The sequence below is a fragment of the Crinia signifera genome, chromosome 8 (genome assembly GCF_055691185.1).
Source record: "Crinia signifera chromosome 8, ASM5569118v1, whole genome shotgun sequence".
Lineage (NCBI taxonomy): Eukaryota > Metazoa > Chordata > Amphibia > Anura > Myobatrachidae > Crinia > Crinia signifera.
In genome coordinates, this window is record NC_139224.1 from 162,784,916 (window position 1) to 162,807,072 (window position 22,157).

The 22,157-nt window shown below is 45.3% G+C and overlaps 1 protein-coding gene across 2 annotated transcripts in view; it reads right to left on the reverse strand.

The window, feature by feature from the left end:
• The window catches only part of PLPP3 (phospholipid phosphatase 3), a 46,882-nt gene extending 26,217 nt beyond the window's left edge, over nucleotides 1-20,665 (reverse strand). Inside the window, exon 1 of one of the 2 annotated variants that reach the window (XM_083157591.1) lies at nucleotides 19,860-20,665. In XM_083157591.1, coding sequence (XP_083013717.1) covers nucleotides 19,860-19,998 — 139 coding nt within the window. In that variant the 5' untranslated portion in view covers nucleotides 19,999-20,665. The remainder of the gene's footprint in view (nucleotides 1-19,859) is intronic. The other variant, XM_083157590.1, reaches the window with a different exon arrangement.
• Between the last annotated feature and the right edge of the window lie 1,492 nt (nucleotides 20,666-22,157).

Sequence of the window (22,157 nt, forward strand, 5' to 3'; positions counted from 1 at the left end):
CGGCAGCATGTGACAAAGTTTGCCCATATGACAGGGGAAAGCATATTTAATCTGTTTGTTACTGGAAGGGCCGACGATAGAAGAGGTTAAGTGTTTTCAGATGTTCCTCCAAGAATCCTTACTTCAACTTTTTTTACTGACCCCACAGAGTGATGCACGTGGCTGTCGGAGATCCCGGCCGCACCGGTCAGTTATCGTTTTTAGGCTGCCGTGGGTTTTTCCGCAAATTTAGATGTCATAATGGTCTTGGGTTTTGAGTAAAACTTGTGGTCAGAGTGGGATGTGTTTAATCCAATACCGAGTAACCTCAGAGATTCTTTTACTACAACCAGAAGAAAAAAAAATGCCAGCGGGGGTAGAGTCATACTATAAGCAATTCCTAGGAATGGACGGATAGGAAGGTGGGATCTATGGCTGAAATCTGATCGTATATCTTGCCGAACAAAACATTTACATTACTTTCTATAACAGTATCGATTTTGGCTGTTAATCACTGTCTATCATCTGTAGTTACCTATCCTGTGTTGTAGACTTCCAACGCAGAAAAGTATTTTCAAACTTTAACGTGAAACAATTGACTTGCTGTGCTTTGCCACTTGAGCTTTTTGTACTGTCTTCGTAATTCGTTTGTATTGAACAGACATATTCCATCGCACCACTTTTAAAACAAAGTTGCAGAGCGTCCTTTACATTCTACCCTTCTTTAAATGGTAACGGGGAGCTCGTCTTCAACAAGGGACTATTTATTGACCGCCAAAGAGACAGGTTATTGGTGCCACAAACTTTATTTAGACTAATCTTCGGATTACAAAGTTCCGCGGGTTGAAGACGGAGCTTGGAAACTTCCCTCTAATATTTGGTAGCAGTTTAATTTTGGGAACCAGGCCAGTGTCTGTAAAAGGGGGGGGGGGGGGGGTTATGGGGGGGGGGGGGCGGTTATTAGTAGAGGTTGGCGACTTGTATAGAAGCGTGCCCCTGGTATGTGATACTGGAGTTAGACTTGCACAGTAAATATTATGATTTCACGCATATGCCACGGTTGCTATTTTAAGCAGCTAAGGGCTACTGGTCTTGGGGTACGTGTAAACCTCATTCGGTTTGTAATATACGTTCGGATTATTGAAACTGGCTCCCAGCCAGAGCGACTGGAACTCAATGTCTTATTTTCTGCTAGGGACCCTTTTGAAGCTGTTTCGTTTATGAAGAAACGATGTCTGTGTACAACACCTCCGTAGATATCCTCTGTTCGGCTACCACCCTGACAGTGTTATTAAACAGCAGTTACACATATATATAAAATGATTTGTGGGCCCAATTAACGTGTTCATATATTTATTCTAAAACCGCCTATATTTGTGCTTTTCATCTTAAATAGCCTTGGCATTCCACATAGGCCCGTCTCTTAGCGTAAAAGTATGTACAAGTTACTTAAAAGAAACCAAGACAACTACAAATACAACCTCGGTTTTTCAGTGGTTTAGGGGAGTGGTTTGTCTGCTGCGCTCACTTCCTGCCCAGCTCTTTGCCCCTTCCATTGGTATAAACTATTAAAAAAAAACATCAATCTATGAAAACATTCAATGTGTATGTAAAGGACCCGCTAAGTGCATTTAATGTTTAAAACCTCGAGGAATGTCAGCTCTCAAATGCAGTTCGTCATTATTATTATTACAATTGATATGGCGCCACAAAGGGTACCACTTGCACACACCTACGGACCTGATCGTATGTACATACAATTTATCTTATGTGCAGCACGTCTGACCTCCATCTTCGGACGGTGCGCACAGCACCGCGCTTCTGATTGGACCAGATGTCATACACATGCGATTTGGGACAATTACACCCGGTTTCTTAGCTGGAATCGGGTGAAATAGGGCCCAAATTGTATAGGGCAATATTCCATGCCACCGGCAATGGAGTTTGTGTGGCGAGGATCTCTTATTTTCAGCGAGGATCGCCAAAAACAAGCCATCCTCACCATCAAACCCCCTCTGGGGAAATCCTCAGCAACTCCCTAAAATGGTGCGGTTCGCCGCAAATGCAGCGAGCCCGCTGTAAGAAAGTCACAAAAAAGGCGCTAGAGAGTCGGAAGAAAAGGGATGTACGTAGACACATCTGTAGATAGCTATATGAATATATATATATATATATATATATATTGGATTTTAAATGAATAAATGTGAGTTTCTGGTGACAGGTCCAAGTTACAGCAAAGAAATTATTGCAATGAAAAAAAAGGAACATATTTAACAGTCTGAATAGTCACATTACGCCATTGCGGGCTGCATCCAACTGTGCCAGACATCTTTAATGGTCGATTTCCGTAGCTATATTGACATCTCTGAGTCTGGTGAAACCCGACAATTGTAAACACGAGTTTTACGCCGGTCAGTAAGGAAACTCGCTTTATGAATGACTGGTTAATGCAGAATTACGATTAAACCGAACCCCAGGATGTTATAGTAAAGAACCAGATTTATGTATCTGTACAAGCCAAACTTACACGGCCAACTCAGTCAATGTTCCTATTGTAGACGTGGAGCCCCCTTCTTCAGGGTAGACATCTGCCACCTGCATAAACAGCACAAGTGTATGAATGTCTATCAAAATACAAGGACTGGAACCTTAGTAGTTTAAAGGGAAAGAGGAAATATTTGGCATGCCTCTACAAAGTCCGCTAATTAGTTTTTTGGGAAGAAAAGGTATTTGAAGGTATTTCCTATGTCGATAGATGTACTTTAGATGTACTCTCAAACTGAAGTAGGCTTTTACGGTGGCGCTGAATTTACGGCGCGCGCCTGTTTTCCGGAGTATTCGGTGCAGGGTTTCCAGACCTTGAAAAAATTCCTGATTGATAACCCGGAAAAACTTTTGTGTCTACCCACATGAGGCAGGGGACTTTCCATTGGCCAAAAGAGGCTGAGCGTAGAAACGTCCAGTGTGATTGGCTGCAGGAAGTCTGTTGGGTATAAGACAACATTTGCCCCTACGATCCCAGCTGCAGATTTCCTAAGCGTCTGAAACTTTTACAGATAAACAACTTTATATACGACAGATACAAGTGCGTTTTTATACTGGGGCTTCTGTCGCGCCTAAAAGCCCTATCGGCGAGTCATGTCCCAGTCTCACCAATCACCTTTTTCCCTCAAAATGCGCTCATAAATAAAAAAAAAATGCACTTAACTGTCATTTTTAAACATTGTATCTGATGCTGTTTTGTTAGCAAAGCATAAAAGAATTCAAATGGGCAAAACCATGTGCACTGCAGGGGGGGCAGATGTAACATGTGCAGAGAGAGTGATATCCCTTTTCAACTATACAAGCGGGGTCGCACCCGGGATTTTGTACCTTGGTGCGACCCGGCTTGCAAACCCTTTCCCACTAGTGACATCATCGGGAGGCGGGGCCAGAGCGGCGCTAGGAGATGAGAGCATCTCTAGGTGGCGGCTTTTGTTTTGCAGTGAACGGGATCTGCGTCACATCGACCCTGGCTTACCGGTTCACACTGCCCCTGGACCCGGGATTTGCATTTCCACTAGCAAAAAACCTGTGCTGTTGCGTGTCCTCATGCAAAATCCCGGGTTATTTCTGCTAGTGGAAAAGGGGTATTAGATGCGGGGTGTGTTCACACGGAAATTTAAATTGCCGTTTTCAAAATAAAGCTGTCTAATATCTGTGCGCTACATGCAAAAGCAGCTAGTATTTACTCTGCACAGAAACAATATAACTGTATTTGCTCCCCTCCGCGTAGCAAAATGGTTTGTTCCAGGCACAATTATTGACTTTTTTGCTTCTCTGAGTCTGATCCATAGCCCGTAACACTTAGAAGCTGACTGGTCTTTACTTTATCTCTCTCTGCATTCTATCTGTCCTAGCTTTTAGAAATCTTCCCCCGAGCGGAGTTCATGACAATCTCCATATTCCTCTTATGCGATCGCTTAACGTGAGGAGCATCCAAACTGCTCCCTCATAGTGAATACGGGATTCATGCCCTGACTAATTATGCTGCATTTGCTTAATCACCTGGCTTGAATAGGAATTCGGCCGGGCTAAATCCCCCGCCTTTGTCCAATGGCACGCAGGTTTGTGAGGATCCCATGGTAACAAGGGAAGCCTTTCAATTCCCACGGGAGGGATTTCACTACGATGGTGGCTCAGCCACTGACCTCCATTCACCGCTCTCTTACTTTCACACAGACAAAAGCTCTGTCTATGAAGGAAGCATTGTGCTCGGCCTGCACGTTAAACCATGCAGGCTATTAAATCCGCACCAGGAGCAAACAGGTTAAACGGCAAAGCAGGCAGAAAAAAAAACTGTCACTCTCCACATACCCTAAACAATATGTATACTGTTCTTTTATATAAAAATAAAAAAAAAAGACAGATTGATCAGTCCCAATGTCCTCTTGAAGACCCGGTAACAATGCTCCGCTATCTTGCAGCGCGCTGAGAAAATGGACTTGACGAGAGCTCAAGATGGAAGACAGCGCTCTCCCCGGCTTTGTGCGCCAACAAAGAGTCCTCTGATTACTCAATTTACAAGTGGATTTCATGCATTGAGGACAGGAATGTATCACGCTTTTACGAATATGCGGCCTAATTCAGACCTGATCGCATGTCTGGGAATTAGCTGTCCGGGCGATCATCTATAGATTGCGCAAGCGTACAGCCCATACTATGCATGCGCAAGGTCTTTTAAATCGCTGGCCTTCGCAAGGTGATTGACAGGAAGACAGCGTACTGGGAGTGTCAAGACGCAGGCATACCCAGTTTGGAGGTGGGTGTGTGACATCAGCTCCGCCTCCCATCAGCCTGTTTCTATGGCAGCCGCCGCGTAAGTCCCAGGCTAAGCACAGACTGGCTGCACAAACTGGGAAAATCATTTGATGGTCAGCTTGTGAGCGGTTTTGCAGGTGACCCCGGATCCAGCTACTTTTCCCAGACCGAGCTACGCAATTCGCAGGCTGGCACAGGGCGGATTTCTCTCTGTCCGGGCGGCGTATACCTTATCGCCGGGTCATGAAAATCAGTCTGCATCAAACCCATAATACCAACATATTCTGCAGCTCTGTAGAACCTTTAAATGTTCAATCAGTGCCACAAAGCTTACAATCTAATCTTCCCTTCCGCTGGCACATAACTACACAACAGTCACCAAGCAGCTAATGAACCCGCCAGCATGTGGTCGGGCTAAGGTGGTAAAACCAGGAGAACACAAAGCTGTAACATTATTACTGTGGGTATGATGTGATGTTTTACTAAATGTTAAACCCGCCTGTACCAAAAAGTTATTAAAACGGGTGATTACACGAAACTGGATCCAGGGCAGGTGCATACGTACAGTCATGCAACGGCACGCGGACACATGCGTGCCCAGACAGACAGGTGGTTATGTTCCAGGGCCCTCATTTAAAGCACATAAGGGGCATTCAGGTAATGAAGACTTTTTTATGAATAAACATGGGCCGCATGAGTCACCGCGCCTCCGAAAGCCCTAATTAATCAGCCTGGAACATCCCCATGAGCGGGGAGATGGGCCGGCTTCAATAAGTTCATTTCTCAAAACTCTGCAAGACAAGAAAGCTTCAAACGCCCCCTAATGGGAACAAGAACTCGGCGGCGGACTGAGGGGATGGTAATTGTATGTGGCTTTCCGGCCAACGCATCATTAAGGGGGAGGGGGAGTGCAATCATCAAGGCTGCTTGGAAAACAATTTAATCAGGAGTGTAAGTGGGGCTGTGACTGTGTCATTACGCAATTACATGGCAGCGGGATACCCATGGATGGGCGCAGGCGGTCACAGCTGCACGGCTGGCGGCTTCCCAAATGTTTGCGCTCTACCCGCTGTCTTATCTATGTCATTATGCAATATTGCAATTATATAACTGAGCATTAAAAAAAAGGAGCAGGATTTTTATCGCAGGATGGACTCGAGCATACGTACTACAGGCCGTCACGCATGTGCAGTCTATTGCTAATCGCCTAAGCTTCTAATTCGTAGCTGTGCGATCCGGTCCGAATTAGGCCCTTTATGCGGTTCTCTCTGCGCTTCTGGCTGGCAACTGGCCTACCTTTAGAACAGGCATGTCCAAACTGCGGCCCTCCAGCTGTTGTGAAACTACACATCCCAGCATGCCTTGCCATAGTTTTAGCATTCCCTTATAGCAAAACTGTGGCAAGGCATGATGGGACTTGTAGTTTCACAGCAGCTGGAGAGCCATAGTTAGGACATGCCTGTTTTAGAATGTACCCAGGAAACCCGTTTTTTGGGAGTGCTGTGGGCCTGTCGCTAGGGTTCCGTGCTATTCAGAGGACGCAGGGACACCTGCCGGCAGATCTACAGTGGCCAAGAGAGGGCAAGTGTACCTGCCACACTTTTTGGCCACTCATGGGAGTAAATTTACTAAGATGGGCGTTCTATTGAATATTGGATGTTGCTATCAGCAACCAGTCCCTGGCTTTTATTTTCTGTGCGTAACTGAGATGTAGAATAACAAAGTAATAAATGTATATATGACGTAAATGTGCTAATAATATAATAAGTATTAATAAATATGCACCGGCTGCAACTTCATTCGCTTTCCCTTGTTACTGTTCCGGCTGCGCACTGTACGCGTCCTCTAGATGAAATGCATTCCTTCCAGCCTCTGTTTATCCTCTAGAACCCCGCGTCTTGGGCTGGCACCATCTAATCACTAACGCCTGAGAGCCCCTACAGAAAGAGCTGCTGTCTGATCTGTAAGCAGGGGCTGCAGATAAACAAGTGCTGACAGATTGTCTCTACATTGTCTTCTGATGGCAGCTTCGGTGGGAAAGCTGCAGAACCGGGCAGCAGCCAGACACATTATCACTGGGCGCGGGCGCGGGTGCTGGTGCATGGCGGCGGCAGCGGCGATGACGTGTGGCCCAAGTGAGGGATGTGAGAAAATGGAGTAGATGCAGAACATCCCACGGATCGTCTTATGCCTATAGCACCAGCACATGCCATGGCGCTGTACAGTAACTAGATACATCATACTAAGGGCCAGGTGTATCAAGCTTCAAAAAGTGGAGAGTGATAAACAATCAGCCAATCAACTCCCAACTGCCATTTTTTAACCCAGTCTGTGATGTGACATTTGGGGGCTGGCTGTTTATCACTATTTGAAGACTGATACACTGGCCCTATGGGGCCTATTTATCAAGCCTCTGCCAAGCCCAGCTCTTCGCTGTGGCAGCCTCCTACCGAAACGTGTGACCCGGCAAGAGCTTGTTGATAGATAGGCACGCATCCAGCACAAACACTAGTGGGCAGTATTTGGCACAGTCCAAAATTCAAATAACGCAGTCACACACCCACTGCCAGGGAGTCCGTTTGGAATGGCAGTTGGTGGCAGTTGCTGTGCCACCCCTGTTTGAGTTCTTAACTGTGCTGCAGCACCTCTCTGGAGACCCCCTTTTCCTATGTTAACGCATGCATGCAGGACACCAGTGGGAAAGGCGCATTAGCGACAGGGGACTGTGCTGAAGGACAGGGGACTGTGCTGAAGGCAGGGCATGCTGGGATGTGTAGTGCATCAGCAGCTGCTGGACTGCTTATTGCCCACTCCTGATCTGAAGACTGATAAAGAGTAAATAGACAGTATGCAGCCAAGTGGCGTATGACAAAATAATAGAAGCTGATTAGTTGCTATTGGCAACATCCCCACTTTGTTTATGTTTAAGTACAGCCCGGTGTTCCGTGTAGGGTAATGACCAGGTTCCGGAGAGTTATATATCTACTAAACTCAATTGCTGGAAGCGTTGAACCTGAAAATTCCCAGCGGTTAGGAAAATATTATCTGAGGGGCAGCTGGTTCATAATTACCAGTCGCTAGTTAGCGAGTTACTTATTAACTACAGTACTAACAAATGAATTGCCATGAAGATCTATTGGCGAACTGCTGCTTCCATAAACGTCTCATTGTTCAGGAGAGATCTGAGTTTAATCTATTTAGGGGCAATGATAATCAATACGAGGAAGCCGGAAAGCCTGAGGGGGAATTTATCAGAGAAATAAAGTACCAGCCAATCAGATTCTCTCATTTTACAGGCTGCTTTTGAAAAATGACAGGAGTTGATTAATTGGTTGGTGCTTTATCTCTCTCTGGTTCCGTTAGGTCAACAGTGTCTAGATCGACAGTCAATAGTCCAACCGCTATCGACAGGAAAAAGGTGGACATGGTTAAAAGGCTGACATTGACAAAAAGTAAACACAAGCAATAGGTTGATATGACAATGGAGAAAGGTTGACATGAATTGTCCATGTTTTTTTTTTTCCTTTCGGAGTTCATGTTGACAGAGGTTGACATAAACAACAAAAAACTTGAGAAATTCATGTCGACCTTTTCATGTGTCGACAATTTTAAAAGCTGACTTTTTGCCCTGTATCTTTTTCCAAGTTTTGATAAATGTCCTCCTCAAACCCACTTCTCTAGTTACCTTAAAGGTCCAAACACACTGGGCGATTATGCCCAGCGTGTATGGACATCGATGACCGCTGTCATCGCTGAGGGGCAAGCCACTCAGTGCATACACATTAAGTGGGTTTCTCCCTGCCCGGCGCTGTCAGTGGGGAGTGGACGGCTTTGCATAGTGCAGCGCAGCAGATGAACGGCTTTCCCGGCGATGATGCGGGAGCGCGCAGCAGCACTCACCGCCGGGCCGTACACACTGGGTGGATTTAAGCTGAAAGCTGCTCAAACGTGCTGTTTTGAGCGGCTTTCAGCTCAAACTCGCCCAGTGTGTATGGGCCTTAACAGTGCAGGTGTTCAGGATAGCCATGATTGACCACAGAGAAATTAATTTGTATTGTATCTCAGTCATTTTGATTTTACCATTTTGTGCTCAGACAAGGAAATCCTTAAAACCTGTCCTGTTAGTAGACCATGTATGGCAAACGATGCATTCATGTATTCCTTAGAACATCTTAAAAAACCCACAAAAAAAATAATTCCTTAAACTACACTTTAAAGTCCAAAAACAGACAGTCCAGGTCAACACGCGTTTACCCAGAGTGCTGCCAAGGAAGCGAAATCTGGCCTAGAAGCAGAAGAAAATATTTTAATCCAATTTAAATCTGATCTCCAGATGCCACTTCCCTCCATGTGGGGAGAGATCAATTTACAAGTAATTTAGGACCATTCAGGATACTTGTACCTGCCTCTTACAAAAACACCAGAACTTCTGAAGGTTTTTTTTTTTTTTATCCCCCGATGGATTTTCCACTGAATAAAATCAAATCGAGTCCAAATAAAATCCAATGTTTGTGTGTAGAGAAATCGTACACTCCTGTTTTTTTGCACATTCCGAGTGCACTCCTCAAAAGAAATGGCTTTGCATTCAGACCAGAGCACTGCTGTCCCCTTGAAAAGACTCATTGTTTTTACCCATCAGCCTTTCAAGCGCTCTGTATCCTGAACTTGAACCCCAAAGATTTTTAACTGGTGAAATGTTGGAGTCGCTCTGAGCGCTGCCAGCGGGCCTGCGGTTCATAATAGACGACTAATTCTTAGGACTCCAGAGTGTTCCAAGGAGCTTTTTTCATGGGAAGGAAATAAAAGTTTTTTTTTTTTTTTTTAAGAAAAACAAAGAAGGATTAATAACGAAACAGGTTCAAAGGAAGTTCTGTAGCACTCCGCGTGATAAAGTCGATTCTGGTGAAAGTCGATTCTGAATATTAACCTGGACTAATAAATTACTTTGTGTTTTTTGTACTGTGTAATTAAAGGACTGTATGCCGGGACAATCATCATTGTGAGAAACGGAAGAGGGCAAGCTCTGTGACAACTGAAAATGGGCTGTTTGCTATTTATGGACCCAGAAGAATTTGTGTGCTGAGTATTCTTCAAAGACACACAACACTACACCCACCAATATGGCTATAATACATGACCTGACCACTGGCCATAATACATCTATTACACCCTATACAGACATAGGACACTACTCCCCAACATGTCCTGACGTCTGCCCATAATACATCTATTACACAGTATACAGACATAGGACACTACACCCCAACATGTCCTGACCACTGGCCATAATACATCTATCACACCCTATACAGACATAGGACACTACACCCCAACATGTCCTGAACCACTGGCCATAATACATCTATCACACCCTATACAGCCACAGGACACTACACCCCAACATGTCCTGACGTCTGGCCATAATACATCTATTACACAGTATACAGACATAGGACACTACACCCCCCAACATGACCTGACCACTGGCCATAATACATCTATCACACCCTATACAGACATAGGGGACTACACCCCAACATGTCCTGACCACCGGCCATAATACATCTATTACACCCTATACAGACATAGGACACTACACCCCAACATGACCTGACCACTGGCCATAATACATCTATTACACCCTATACAGACATAGGACGCTACACCCCAACATGTCCTGACCACTGGCCATAATACATCTATTACACAGTATACAGACATAGGACACTACACCCCCAACATGACCTGACCGCTGCCCATAATACATCTATTACACCCTATACAGACATAGGACACTACACCCCAACATGTCCTGACCGCCGGCCATAATACATCTATTACACCCTATACAGACATAGGACACTACACCCCAACATGTCCTGTGTACTGACCATAATACATCTATTACACCCTATACAGACATAGGACACTACACCCCAACATGTCCTGACCGCCGGCCATAATACATCTATTACACCGTATACAGACATAGGACACTACACCCCAACATGTCCTGACCCCTGGCCATAATACATCTATTACACCCCAGTACGGATGGTGTAGTGGTTAGCATTACTGCCTCACAGCGCTGAGGTCATAGGTTCGGTACCCACCATGGCCCTAACTGTGCGGAGTTTGCATATTCTCCCCATACTTGCGTGGGTTTTCTCCGGGTACTCCGGTTTACTCCCACAATCCAGGTTATTTGTCTCCTAACAAAATTAACCCTAGAATGTCTGTGTGTGCGCGTACATGTGGTAGGGAATATAGATTGTAAGCTCCTCTGGGGCAGGGACTAATGTGAGGGTTTAAATATTCTCTGTAAGAACTTGTTACTAAATAAATAATAAATAAATATAGATATAGGACACTACACCAAAGTTATTCTATTCTATAAAACTCTTAAATAACCCTGAATCTTTTACACTGTGAGATAGATCTAACTTATAGATGATGGATGGATAGATATATAACTTATAGATAGATGATTGATTGCAGGGAGGTGTAGCCAGCACAGATTAGAGCATCACCGTAGTCCTCTTTCAGAGGCGACTCCTGACTGTAAATGTGCCAGTAAATGCCTCCCATGTTAATCGCCGCACCATTCAGCTCTACCTCTGTATGAATAGAGCGCTGACAATGGAGCAGATGCAGCAAGTGTTTTCACGCTCCCATTAGTAACGGGTTCATAAAACAATGCTCCGTAATGTAAGGACAGGATGACCCTCACTGTCACTGTAACTATACCCAGGTCCCCACAAGCACACAGGCCGGTTACAATGTATCCATACACGTTCATATAAAAATACCTAAAATAACATATGACAAACGCTTCTGGAACATAAAATATTTATCATATCTGAGGAGAAGTTTTAGAGTGACATCCAAGAAGAATGGTGCGGCTGCACTATGGGGGTAATATGACGGACATGGGTGTATTAATCAGGGTGGATTTAACAAATGGGTCCCAAAGCCGGTTCCCATGGAGACGGCTCTTAAACAATGGCCATTGTGGGGACCTTTCAATAGAATTGGTGGGAAAAAAATAACTGGCATTGGGTTCGCTCAGTTATGTACGGCATGAATTGGCATTCACCGAGACTTCTATGGACAGCTAAAACGCCAGGGACAATGTCGTATTCACATTGCAAAGATACTAAATTAGATCAGGCAGTTGAAAGGGGCATTGTTGCGGCTTGATTGGCTAATCAGATGGCTGGCAGGGAAAACGCATGTGAGGTAATCCCTTTCCAAGGGTCGTAACACAAGCGGAGGAGACGCGTAACACAGCGAGATGCGTTACATTGCCTCACCACTGTTACCTCAGGTGATACAAAGATGGCGGCACCATTGCTCTATGCCTAGCTCCAGACTATCCGCAGCATTCAAGTGCAGGACCATGACTGGAAACCACCACTCTTGTCACCCCGATGGTTGACCTCCCGGCGGTAAAGGAGGCATTGACCTCTGGTTGCCAGGTGTCAAGGAGGAGAGTTATAGCAGGTCATAGCAGTGGCGGATCCAGAGGTGGGTACCGCAGGGCTGTCCAAAATTCAAATAAAGGTGCCAAACCAACTGCAACTGAGTGCAGGCCAGTGGGTGGGGTGACAGTGGGTGTGGCTCCCCTATTTGAATTTTCCAGTTCCAAAACTGTTTCGAGGCTTCCGGTCTTTATTTGAGTTTTACGTCAGCAGGTTAATCTACTAACTGACACTTTTCAAAGTCGGTGCATCTTGCATGGTTCCGTCCATTGGTTTTGAAAGGCCAAATTATTAAATGCAAAACACCGTTTGTTTGGTCTTTAATATCGTTGCCCATTTAAACCACCAAAGACCAGGTGGTCCCGAAAAGCGTTGCTAAGCAAACCTACCCCCAGGTCATACCGATATTATATCTTGATACAAATATAACACACAAGGAATGTATTTATATGAAAAACTCCAGTAAATAATATCTGCAAAACCAGATCTGATGTCATCGCTTCCGTGTTCATTAGGAACAATTGCGCGTTGTAAAGTAGAAATCCACCCCTACCGTAAATCGCTACGTACTATAAAAATCACCTAACATTTATATGCCTTGTATAAAAGCCTTCTGGCTACAGACTTGTGCTTTCACATGACAGAGTAGTGTTCTGTGTCTTCTACACTACAGCCTACCGTATACCAAGATTATTAACATTTCTCGTGTGTGCCTGCAACCTTATTAGAGTACGAGGCGTCACTTACTCCAAATCTCGAGTGACAGAATTAATAAGGAGCACCTCCTCTATTCGGCGCTGTCTGGATTAGGATGAAAAGTGGAAAATAAGAGTGTTTGCAGTAAAAGTGGCTCTTGCACAGCGCGCCACAAGTGCCTTCCTGTCAGCTGTTACAACAAAGCGGACAGATACTACATCCTAAATGCCCTTGGGTTTTCGCCAGCACAGCTATTGAATGAGCAGTGAAAACAGTTTTGCCTCGCTGAAAACTGTACAAAGAAGGCAGGAAGCGAGAATCAACATCAAATAATGAAGAGTACAGTGAATATTGGGAAAATAGCAACAGATTGATTTTTTGTGCGCCTAATAAAACCCATTTTCACACTCAAAAGAGCAATTTCTATGATGTGATGCTGGCAAAGCGATTTCTTCTGAGAGCTCCGACTGACCTTCCCCCTTCTGTTTTCGTGTTCTGACAAGACTTTGACCCTGTTTCCCCTTTTCGACCATATCTATTCCTTCGAAGGCCCATTTTGAGTCAATATTTAAATTATTTTGTAACTGACTACACCCCCCCCCCTCCTCCCAAAAATGAGGTAGACATGGGGTTTTTCACATTTCTTTTGAGCCGACATGTGCCGGCAGGCGGTATTTCATGCCCTACCATCCACTAGGGCGTGTTGAGAGAATAAAATACTGTGCCGAGCGCAGCGAGGCCCCCGTGCCCGAAACATGCGAGGGGACGCGATGCTACGCTTCAGTGTCCATGTTGATTGTTTAGAAATTCGGGACAATTTTTTGGGGGGAAAAACCCCAAGACGACCTTTTGACTGTTGACCTCCCCCATGTCGACCTAATGACCTTGTTAACCTAACCTGACCCTGTCAACCTAACCTGCCTGCCTAACCTGCCGCACACCAAGGTACTGTAAGCTGCTGGGCTGCCCACAGCCCCCACCCGCAAGGTGAATGGATGCTGCACACAGGTATCCATTCACCTCCTCCCTGCCTCCGCTGCTGTCTGCAGAGTACAGCAGACAGCAGCGGGGGCTGTGTGTGCCCCTGTCCAACCTGCGGATGCTGCTGTGCGGAGGTTGCCCCATTGATGTAAACGGGACCCGGCGTACCCGTTTACACTGCCCTCTAACCAGGTCCTGCCAGTGTTCTACCCTGGTCAGGACCTGGGTGGAAGTCCCGTGTAAAGGGACACGGGTTAACCCCTTTTACACCGCCCTTGACTCGGGTCCACAAGGGAAAAATCCGGGTTTTTTGCGGCGGGGTAAAAGGGGTATAACTAATTCTATGCATAAGTGCATATCTAGATTTATGAATGAATAAGGGGACTTATGTACAAACAAGACCGTTCCACATACGTTTTATTGACTGTGCTATGAAGATCTACCCAGCAGGTTCCTCAGAGTATCCGCACCTACACCCATCAGATCATAGCTATCATTGGAATACTGACTTATGGGGAACGTGTGAAGGTCACCTCCAGAGCAGGGGGTTAGCTACACTCTCATATTTCAGGACTCAGAGGAAAGCCGCAGAGTCAGCTGAAGAACCTTCATACACTTCAAGATCTCTATATGTATTTTTGCAGCATAAAATAGCAAAGTTGTTAAAAGAAAACAGACACATGTATATCATTTCACTGCCAGTTTCCAGACCAAGTCAGGCGCGTCTGTGCAGTCCCCCCTTTACAGACCAGCGGGGAGATCCTGTTTCCCCCAACAAGAGTAATTAAGGAGGGGGAAAAGTAAGAAGTGACTGAAGTTCTCTTTAAAGGTTTGACCACAAAAAGGAGGACGGCATATTACCTGCTGTTTAATTAGGCTTCCTTGGTAAGTTTAAATTTCCCATTTGGTCCATACCCACATTACAGACGTGTTCCAGATAACTGTATTTGCAGACATTGAGTCCCCAGTTTGGCACGCCGAGGGATCAAGGTGCCCCCGCCACATTGACAATTCATGGTTTGCCTGAGCCACGAAGAGTTAAGCACTTCCCACTCCACATCTCTAACTGAAAAATTATTCCAGATGGTCCTGAAACCTCTTCCAACCCAGTAACACAGGGGGAAAAAAAACTTTTCTGTAAATATTATTAAATGAATCCAATCTGCTGCCCAGAATTGGAGAAGTATTTGAGATTTTCCTACAACCTCCAATTCCGGTACCATCTAAAAAGTTCTGATGGAAGATGAGGTTCTACAAGCACGAAATGACCCCTGTAATGATTCCTCCACGCAGTTTTCTAGAAAAATCCAGAAGTCGTTGCAACTGTCAATCGTTCATGATAAAACCCAAGGGCCTGGATGATCTTAACAATGATCTACAGAACATTGCATGCAACATGCAACCTCCCACCATTGCTTGAACACAACTTTACCAGCCGGCATAACCTCCAGTTCACCTCTAACAGGTTCTGCCCACAGTTTCCAGTCAATTTTCCAGTATAGGGCCTTTGAAGGTACCAGGGAATGTTAGCGCTAAGTGGAAACACTGGTTCTGCTTCTCATCTAACCTTCTATCCCCGCCGTTCCCAGCAACTTCTCTCCCCAAAGAGTCAAAGGCAGTTTTTTTCATTCTTACCAAGACGTATTATTGCGATGACTGATAAAGGTCTCAAGATGTCACTGCCATTATACTCTACTCTAATCCCTGGTGAGAATTGAGGCTCCTGGTGACCTCCTAAATGTTCTAAGTGCGAGTTGCTACATAAGGTTAGAAAGTCGAGCCCAGGGCAAGCCCATTAGAGGTGATGCTAAAGATACCTGTTTCTACAATTAGGTATGTAAATGTGACTGTTGCTCGTCTTTGTGCAGGCCCTTTAAGATGCGGAACACTCACTAATGAATCCTTTGTTAAGAAGATCCCTACTGACAAGGAATCAACTCAAATCAGACAGTTGAGCACAGTGACAATAATTAGGGATGACAACGCTGAAGACGGCAAATTAACCCTGCTCATTGGTGTAATTATTTAATGTACGGGAGGGGGGTTTCCTTTGCCACAGATGCTGAGTTTGGGTACACAGGGAAGGAGAATCCATAGCTTGTGTTGTTACACCTTTGTGCATTGGTCTGTGGAGTTGGATGCTTAGAAGTTTGCAGACAAGAATGATGTGAATGTGAGCGTCTCAGGAATTCAGCAGTAATGACAACCTGAATTCACTAATTAAATGTTCACCACCCCCTGACAAAAAGCAAACATCTTGTTGACAGCCAGTGTCCTCTTCGATGATTTATAGATCTGTTCTACTGCAAATGACTCATGGTATTGAACCTTCTCAGGGAAGAGATCCCGGTTGGCCACCCAAAGACCGTCAGTTAATCAAGCGCTTAATTGAAGACTATGGGGAGATGTTGCAAACCTTCTAAAGAGGACAGGTGAAAATTGGCGAGAGTAACCAATCCGCTTCTACCTAGCATTTTATAGACCGTACTTGATAAATGACAGTTCTTTAGAAGATTTAATACACCCCTTATTGAACCACACATTGTTGATACCCAAAATCCACCAAGCCGGCCAGTTCTTCAAAATCTGACACTTCAAATGTTGTATTGGTCTTTGACATTGGACATTGTGGTGGTGGTGATGGTGGGTCAACATATTTCCAGCATTGCCAGGGAAACAACACCATAACAACTGTAGGAAGGAAACCAGAAGCATTGATCATTTTTCCACCCTAGAGGTGTGTAGGAGAACCAGCGATGTTGGGCCACCATAATATTTTGGGATTGGTGCAAGTTTAATCCCCCCTCCCCCCTCACACACACACACACACAGCCAAGAATTAAATTCTCCCCTATGTATGCTAAGATATAAATATCAGCCGGCCATAAATCCTTCTCGCTACAGTCACGGATAACTTTTTTTTTCTTCACAAGTTCAATAACTGCTCAGTGAAAACAGATATGATCTCCAGAGCCTTCTTGAGGGTCCCGATTACCAGTCAACATCACCAACACTCAGGAAACGTCTGCCCAGTGTCATAGGATATATATACCTCCCAGAGAATTTGGACATCAGATTTCATAGCCACCAGCAGTAACTGAGCATCAGAAAGATCCAGCGACACTAAGACGTCCTCTGGGGAATACGGACACCGCACTCTGGGATCAACTGTACATGTTAATTTGTATCCCGGGAGACCCTACACTGCTGTCTGCATAGAGAAGACAGCTGTCCGCTTCTTTGTAGCCATTATCCCTGCAGTAGATTCAATATCAATTTAGTGGGTGGGGGGACCAAAAAATTGCTGCACCGTTAAATTCAAATGATAAAAAGCCCAAGAAACAAAAAATCTGGCACCGTTGTCGCAGATACAGGTGGAGGATTATCTGGTGATTCCGTGGGCAGTGTCGGATTAGCTCCTATATTTGGAAAGTTTACAGCGCAAACACCGAGTTAATCTGCCAAATCTTGTCTTTTGAATTTAAGACCATAATGCTATTAGGCAAAATCTGGGCCTGTAATCTGGGTGAAACCGCCGACAATCTACGGTGATACATTTGAAGGTCTAGAACGAAGCAAAAATTTTCCTGCAAATGTTTTTTTACATTCTACAATGACTACTTGACCAATACAGAGTTTATTTATTTCTTTTTTTCAATCACCACCACTAATTCTATTAACGAAAAACTTTTAGCAAACTTTAATCATGCCAATCATTTGCACTAGCCATGACAGTGGGGAAGGTGGACCCCTGCCCCACGCTAACTGGACAGAAGCCAAGGTACTGTAGTTGGCATGTCAAGGGGGCCCTTACTGACTTTAAAGAATTCCTAATTCCAGCCAATCCCCACTCTTCTCAGTTACACAATACAATACGAAACAGATGCCAGTTGTGTCATGATTGATGCACTCAGCTAAGACTCAAAGTGCTGCTCGGTCACCTAAGCAATCCTGCGCTACCTATACTTTGTTGACGTGTAGCTTAGCAATGAAATAAAGAGTTTTTCCGTACTTTCCGTGACATGACCTTTGGAACCCAGTCGTTATAAGTGGTTTTATGGCACTGAGTAACACATAGACATTTGTCCCCAGGAAAGATGCATTAAACAGAAGACATATGTCTATGGTCAATGCTGCCAACGTCTCTGGGCGCAGGGCAATCCTGGTTTCTCTCCTGCGGACTAGTTATCACATTTCAATCATCAATAACCGTCAGCTTTCACATTCGGGTTGGCTTGTGGTTGGAAATGACTTTATAAGTGTTCTACAGCTGAATGGATAAAAACTCCACATGTCATATATTGCAGGAAGCAGTCTGGAGACTTCAGTCCAAGACTGGAGAAACTACAGCTTGCTCTTTAAAGTTACTGCGCTAACCTCTTCTAAATCTGATATTGCTGAGACCATAATGCTATGTATGTGTGTATGTATGTATATATATATATATATATATATATATATATATTACCCATAATAGGTATTGGAGAGGTTTTGAACTAAGGGAGTTTACTTTCCTCTATCACAGAATTGTTGCCCCTTTACACACAAGCTCTGCACCCCCACTTTGGTAACCAAGACCACACAGCAGTGTATACAATTGTTTATATGGTGAAAGCTACAATCTAAACACACAACTGCAATTTCCATAGTGGAGTGTTTAAGTGCTTCTCATACATAAAAAGACAACCAGTAACTAATTGTGTGCTCCATATACATAAAAAGACAACCAGTGAGTCCTATCTATCTATCTATCTATCTATCTATCTATCTATCTATCTATATTACAGACACACACACACACGCACACCATATAGCTCAGTGTTCAGTGCAGTATATTTGCCCCAGGGCGATTCCCTAGTGAAACCACAAGCAAACACTATCATCTACTTATATGGATAACACATCTATGTCCTCACTTAAGTCTATCATTGTTTTTTGTGGACTTTGCGCAGATAACTGGTATTTTCCAGGTATTTTCTGCAAACTGAATAATACACTTTCCATTGCATGCTACTAATTTACATCACAATTGAATCTGAATGCTGCAGCAGTCACTGTGGTGGCATCAGGGATATTAGTCAATGAGAGGTTATATTGGGAGTATCATGTATTGTAGGGTGATCAGTAGATACTGCACTTATTCTGAACGACACATAAAATTATTCTCTTCTGGGAATGGTAAGATATAACACAATGGATATTGCCCACACTCACTATTGTCCAACAGAAGCATTGGAGGGGGGTTATGAAGAGTTCCAGGAACACTGGAGGGAAGAGAGGGGGGTGGGTTGGAAGGTTTGGGGAGCATGGGGGGGGGGAGCAGTGTGTGGGGGGGTGGGGGTGGAAAGTTAGGGGAACAATGTGACAGGTTTAGAATGTAGTTAGGGGAGAAATAGGGGAGTTTGGAAAGGTGGGGGTCGCAATGGAGGAAGTTTGGAAAGTTAAGGGAGCAATGAGGGAAGTTTGGAAAGTACTTAGGGGAGCAAGGGGGGACGTTTGGAAAGTTAGGGGAGCAATGGGGGAAGTTTGGAAAGTTGGGGGATCAATGGTGGAGTTTGGAAAGTTGGGGAGCAATGAGGGGAGTTTGGAAAGTACTTAGGGGAGCAAGGGGGGAGGTTTGGAAAGTTAGGGGAGCAATGGTGGAGTTTGGAAAGTTAAGGAGCAATGGGGGGAGTTTGGAAAGTTAGGGGAGCAATGAGGGGAGTTTGGAAAGTACTTTGGGGAGCAAGGGGGAGGTTTGGAAAGTGAAGGGAGCAATGCTCCAGACTACAGCAGCCAGTATACTATGTAGCAAGCAAGGATTACACAGATATACATATAAATCAATGTCAGAGGAGTAAACCAAAGGAAAGGGAGAGATACAGAACACTACAGGCCAGTGACAGCAGCCTGCATGGAGCCGGGACAGCGGTTGTTGCTCACCTACTACCAGGCAGAACAGATCCAGGAAGATTAGGAGAATCCTCTTGCAGTTCCCGGGCCCATTGTTGTTGTTTAAAGTGGTGCTGCCCCCGTTCCTGCTCTCCGGGGCCATCGCCTTGTCGTACTTGTAGTTCTGCATGCTGGTGGAGCAGTTGGAAACAATTCTCTTTAAATCCAGGCTGCCCAGTTTTCCCCCCAGTCAGTGACAGCACCGAGTCCTCTGCTGACAATCCCACAGTGCAAAGTCCTAGAATAGGAGTCCTGGAGGTCAGATGCAGCGCTGCACAATGCACAGTCCCTGGGAAGTGTCCTGGGCAAACAGTCCAGGCTGGGGGTACAATGTGCTGCAGTCCTACCCAGGCTGGGGGTACAGTGCGCTGCAGTCCTACCCAGGCTGGGGGTACAGTGCGCTGCAGTCCTGCCCTGGTTGAGGGTACAGTGCGCTGCAGTCCTGCCCTGGCTGGGGGTTCAATGTGCTGCAGTCCTGCCCTGGTTGGGGATACAGTGTGCTGCAGTCCTGCCCTGGCTGGGTGTACAGAGTCCTGGATGAAGAAGGGGGTCTGCCTTGCCTGTTGCTCTGAGTGGCTCTGCTCCTCTTGCTCAGCTGCTGTGCCCCCAGCACTTTTATTCCAGAGTCTGATTTCCACCCCCTAAAGTTACTGCCTTGCTCTTGGCTCTGATGGGGTTTCGCTTGTACAGCCCCCTTCCTGAAACTCTCTTATACATATGATAATTAACTGCACATTTCTTTCCAGGAGAGCGGAGCAGAGCGTGCAGCGCCTCCAGTGCGCTGCAGAGGAATCAGCGGCTCTGCACAACTTTTCCCAACTTCCCTACTAACTAAAGTCCCAGCCCAGCCCTGTCCTGTCCTGAGCCCTCCTCCCCCCAGGGGGACAGAAAGGTGACTGTGCAGGTAGCAGTCAGTGCCTGCTGGGGTGGGGTGACAGGACTATGTAAAGCTTATTTGGCGCTGCCACAACCAGGACCTGTTGTTGTGTTCTGTGTGTGCTGCATTCACATGATGCCATGCATGTGGGGACTTGCACAGAACTGTCACCTGCAATGTGTGGGCATGTCAGGGGCTGAGCCAGCTGCCACTAATGTTCTCTCCCAACAAAGTCCCATGGTTAGGGCAAGGCTTTACAGCTGTGGTGGAACTACAAGTCTCAGCAAGCCTGTACGTCGACATGGCTAATGTTGACAGGGTTGGAATGTTGACACAAGCATAAGGTCGATAGTAAAAAAGGTTGACATGGGTTTTTCACAAGGTTTTTTTTTTGCGCCGACATGTGTCGACAGGCAATATTTCATACCCTACCATCCACTAGGGCATGGAGGGAGAGTAGAATACTGTGCTGAGCGCAGCTAGCCTTGTGAGGGGACATGGTACACTTTGACGGTGTCCATGTCGACATTCAGGACAAAAAAAAAAAGTGTAAAATTGATGTCGACCTTGTGACTGCCAATTGGAGGTGTGTGCAATGGAGATCTACAGGTAGCTGCCTATCCTTTCCATACAGGTAAGTCTGGTCAGGAAGGGGTTAAGGCCCGCCCTGCAGCCTCAGGTAATGTTGTGTTTAATACTCATTAACAATACAGCAGATTTACAATGCACTGTATGGCGTGTTTACCCAGCTCCTCCGTCTCCATACTGCACCTCAGGTCACAGGGCACAAATGACGGCTGTAAGCTGTCAGTATTTAGATTTGGCGTGACAGCTATACAAGCCTATCCTGCACGCTGTGTGCATAAGCTACAATATCATTTATTATAAACTACACCGCACAATGGGCCCGGCTCGGCCATTATCTATAACCGTCCGGTAATCTGTGGGTACCTGGGACTGTGAGCACTTACTGCAGGAGGATGATATAAGAGAATCTTGTTGCTTTTTCCGGCAATAGCTCCAAAAAATGAATTATTGATTGGAAATAACACACAGTCCCACTGCCAGGGACATCTGGTGCGTTCGACTCTCCCACTGGGGTCCATGATCCATATTTAACTGAATATTTTAGCAGTTCGATTAGGGATCTCATTAATATATGCAAACGCACAGAGAAATAAAACAATGCAGCGTATTACACTATTTCTACTTGGAAGCTTTAACGTAAAAATAAACATCTACTGAAGATTAGGGGGCAGATTGACTAAGCCTGAGAAAGTGATAAAAAGTGGTGCTCATTCACTAGTGCGATCGAATGCGTCATTCCCATCGCATCTGATCGCATCTGAAGTGCTTTTTTCCCCGCACCCGATGTGCGATGTCACACTTTGGGTGCTGGAAATGGGCTGGGG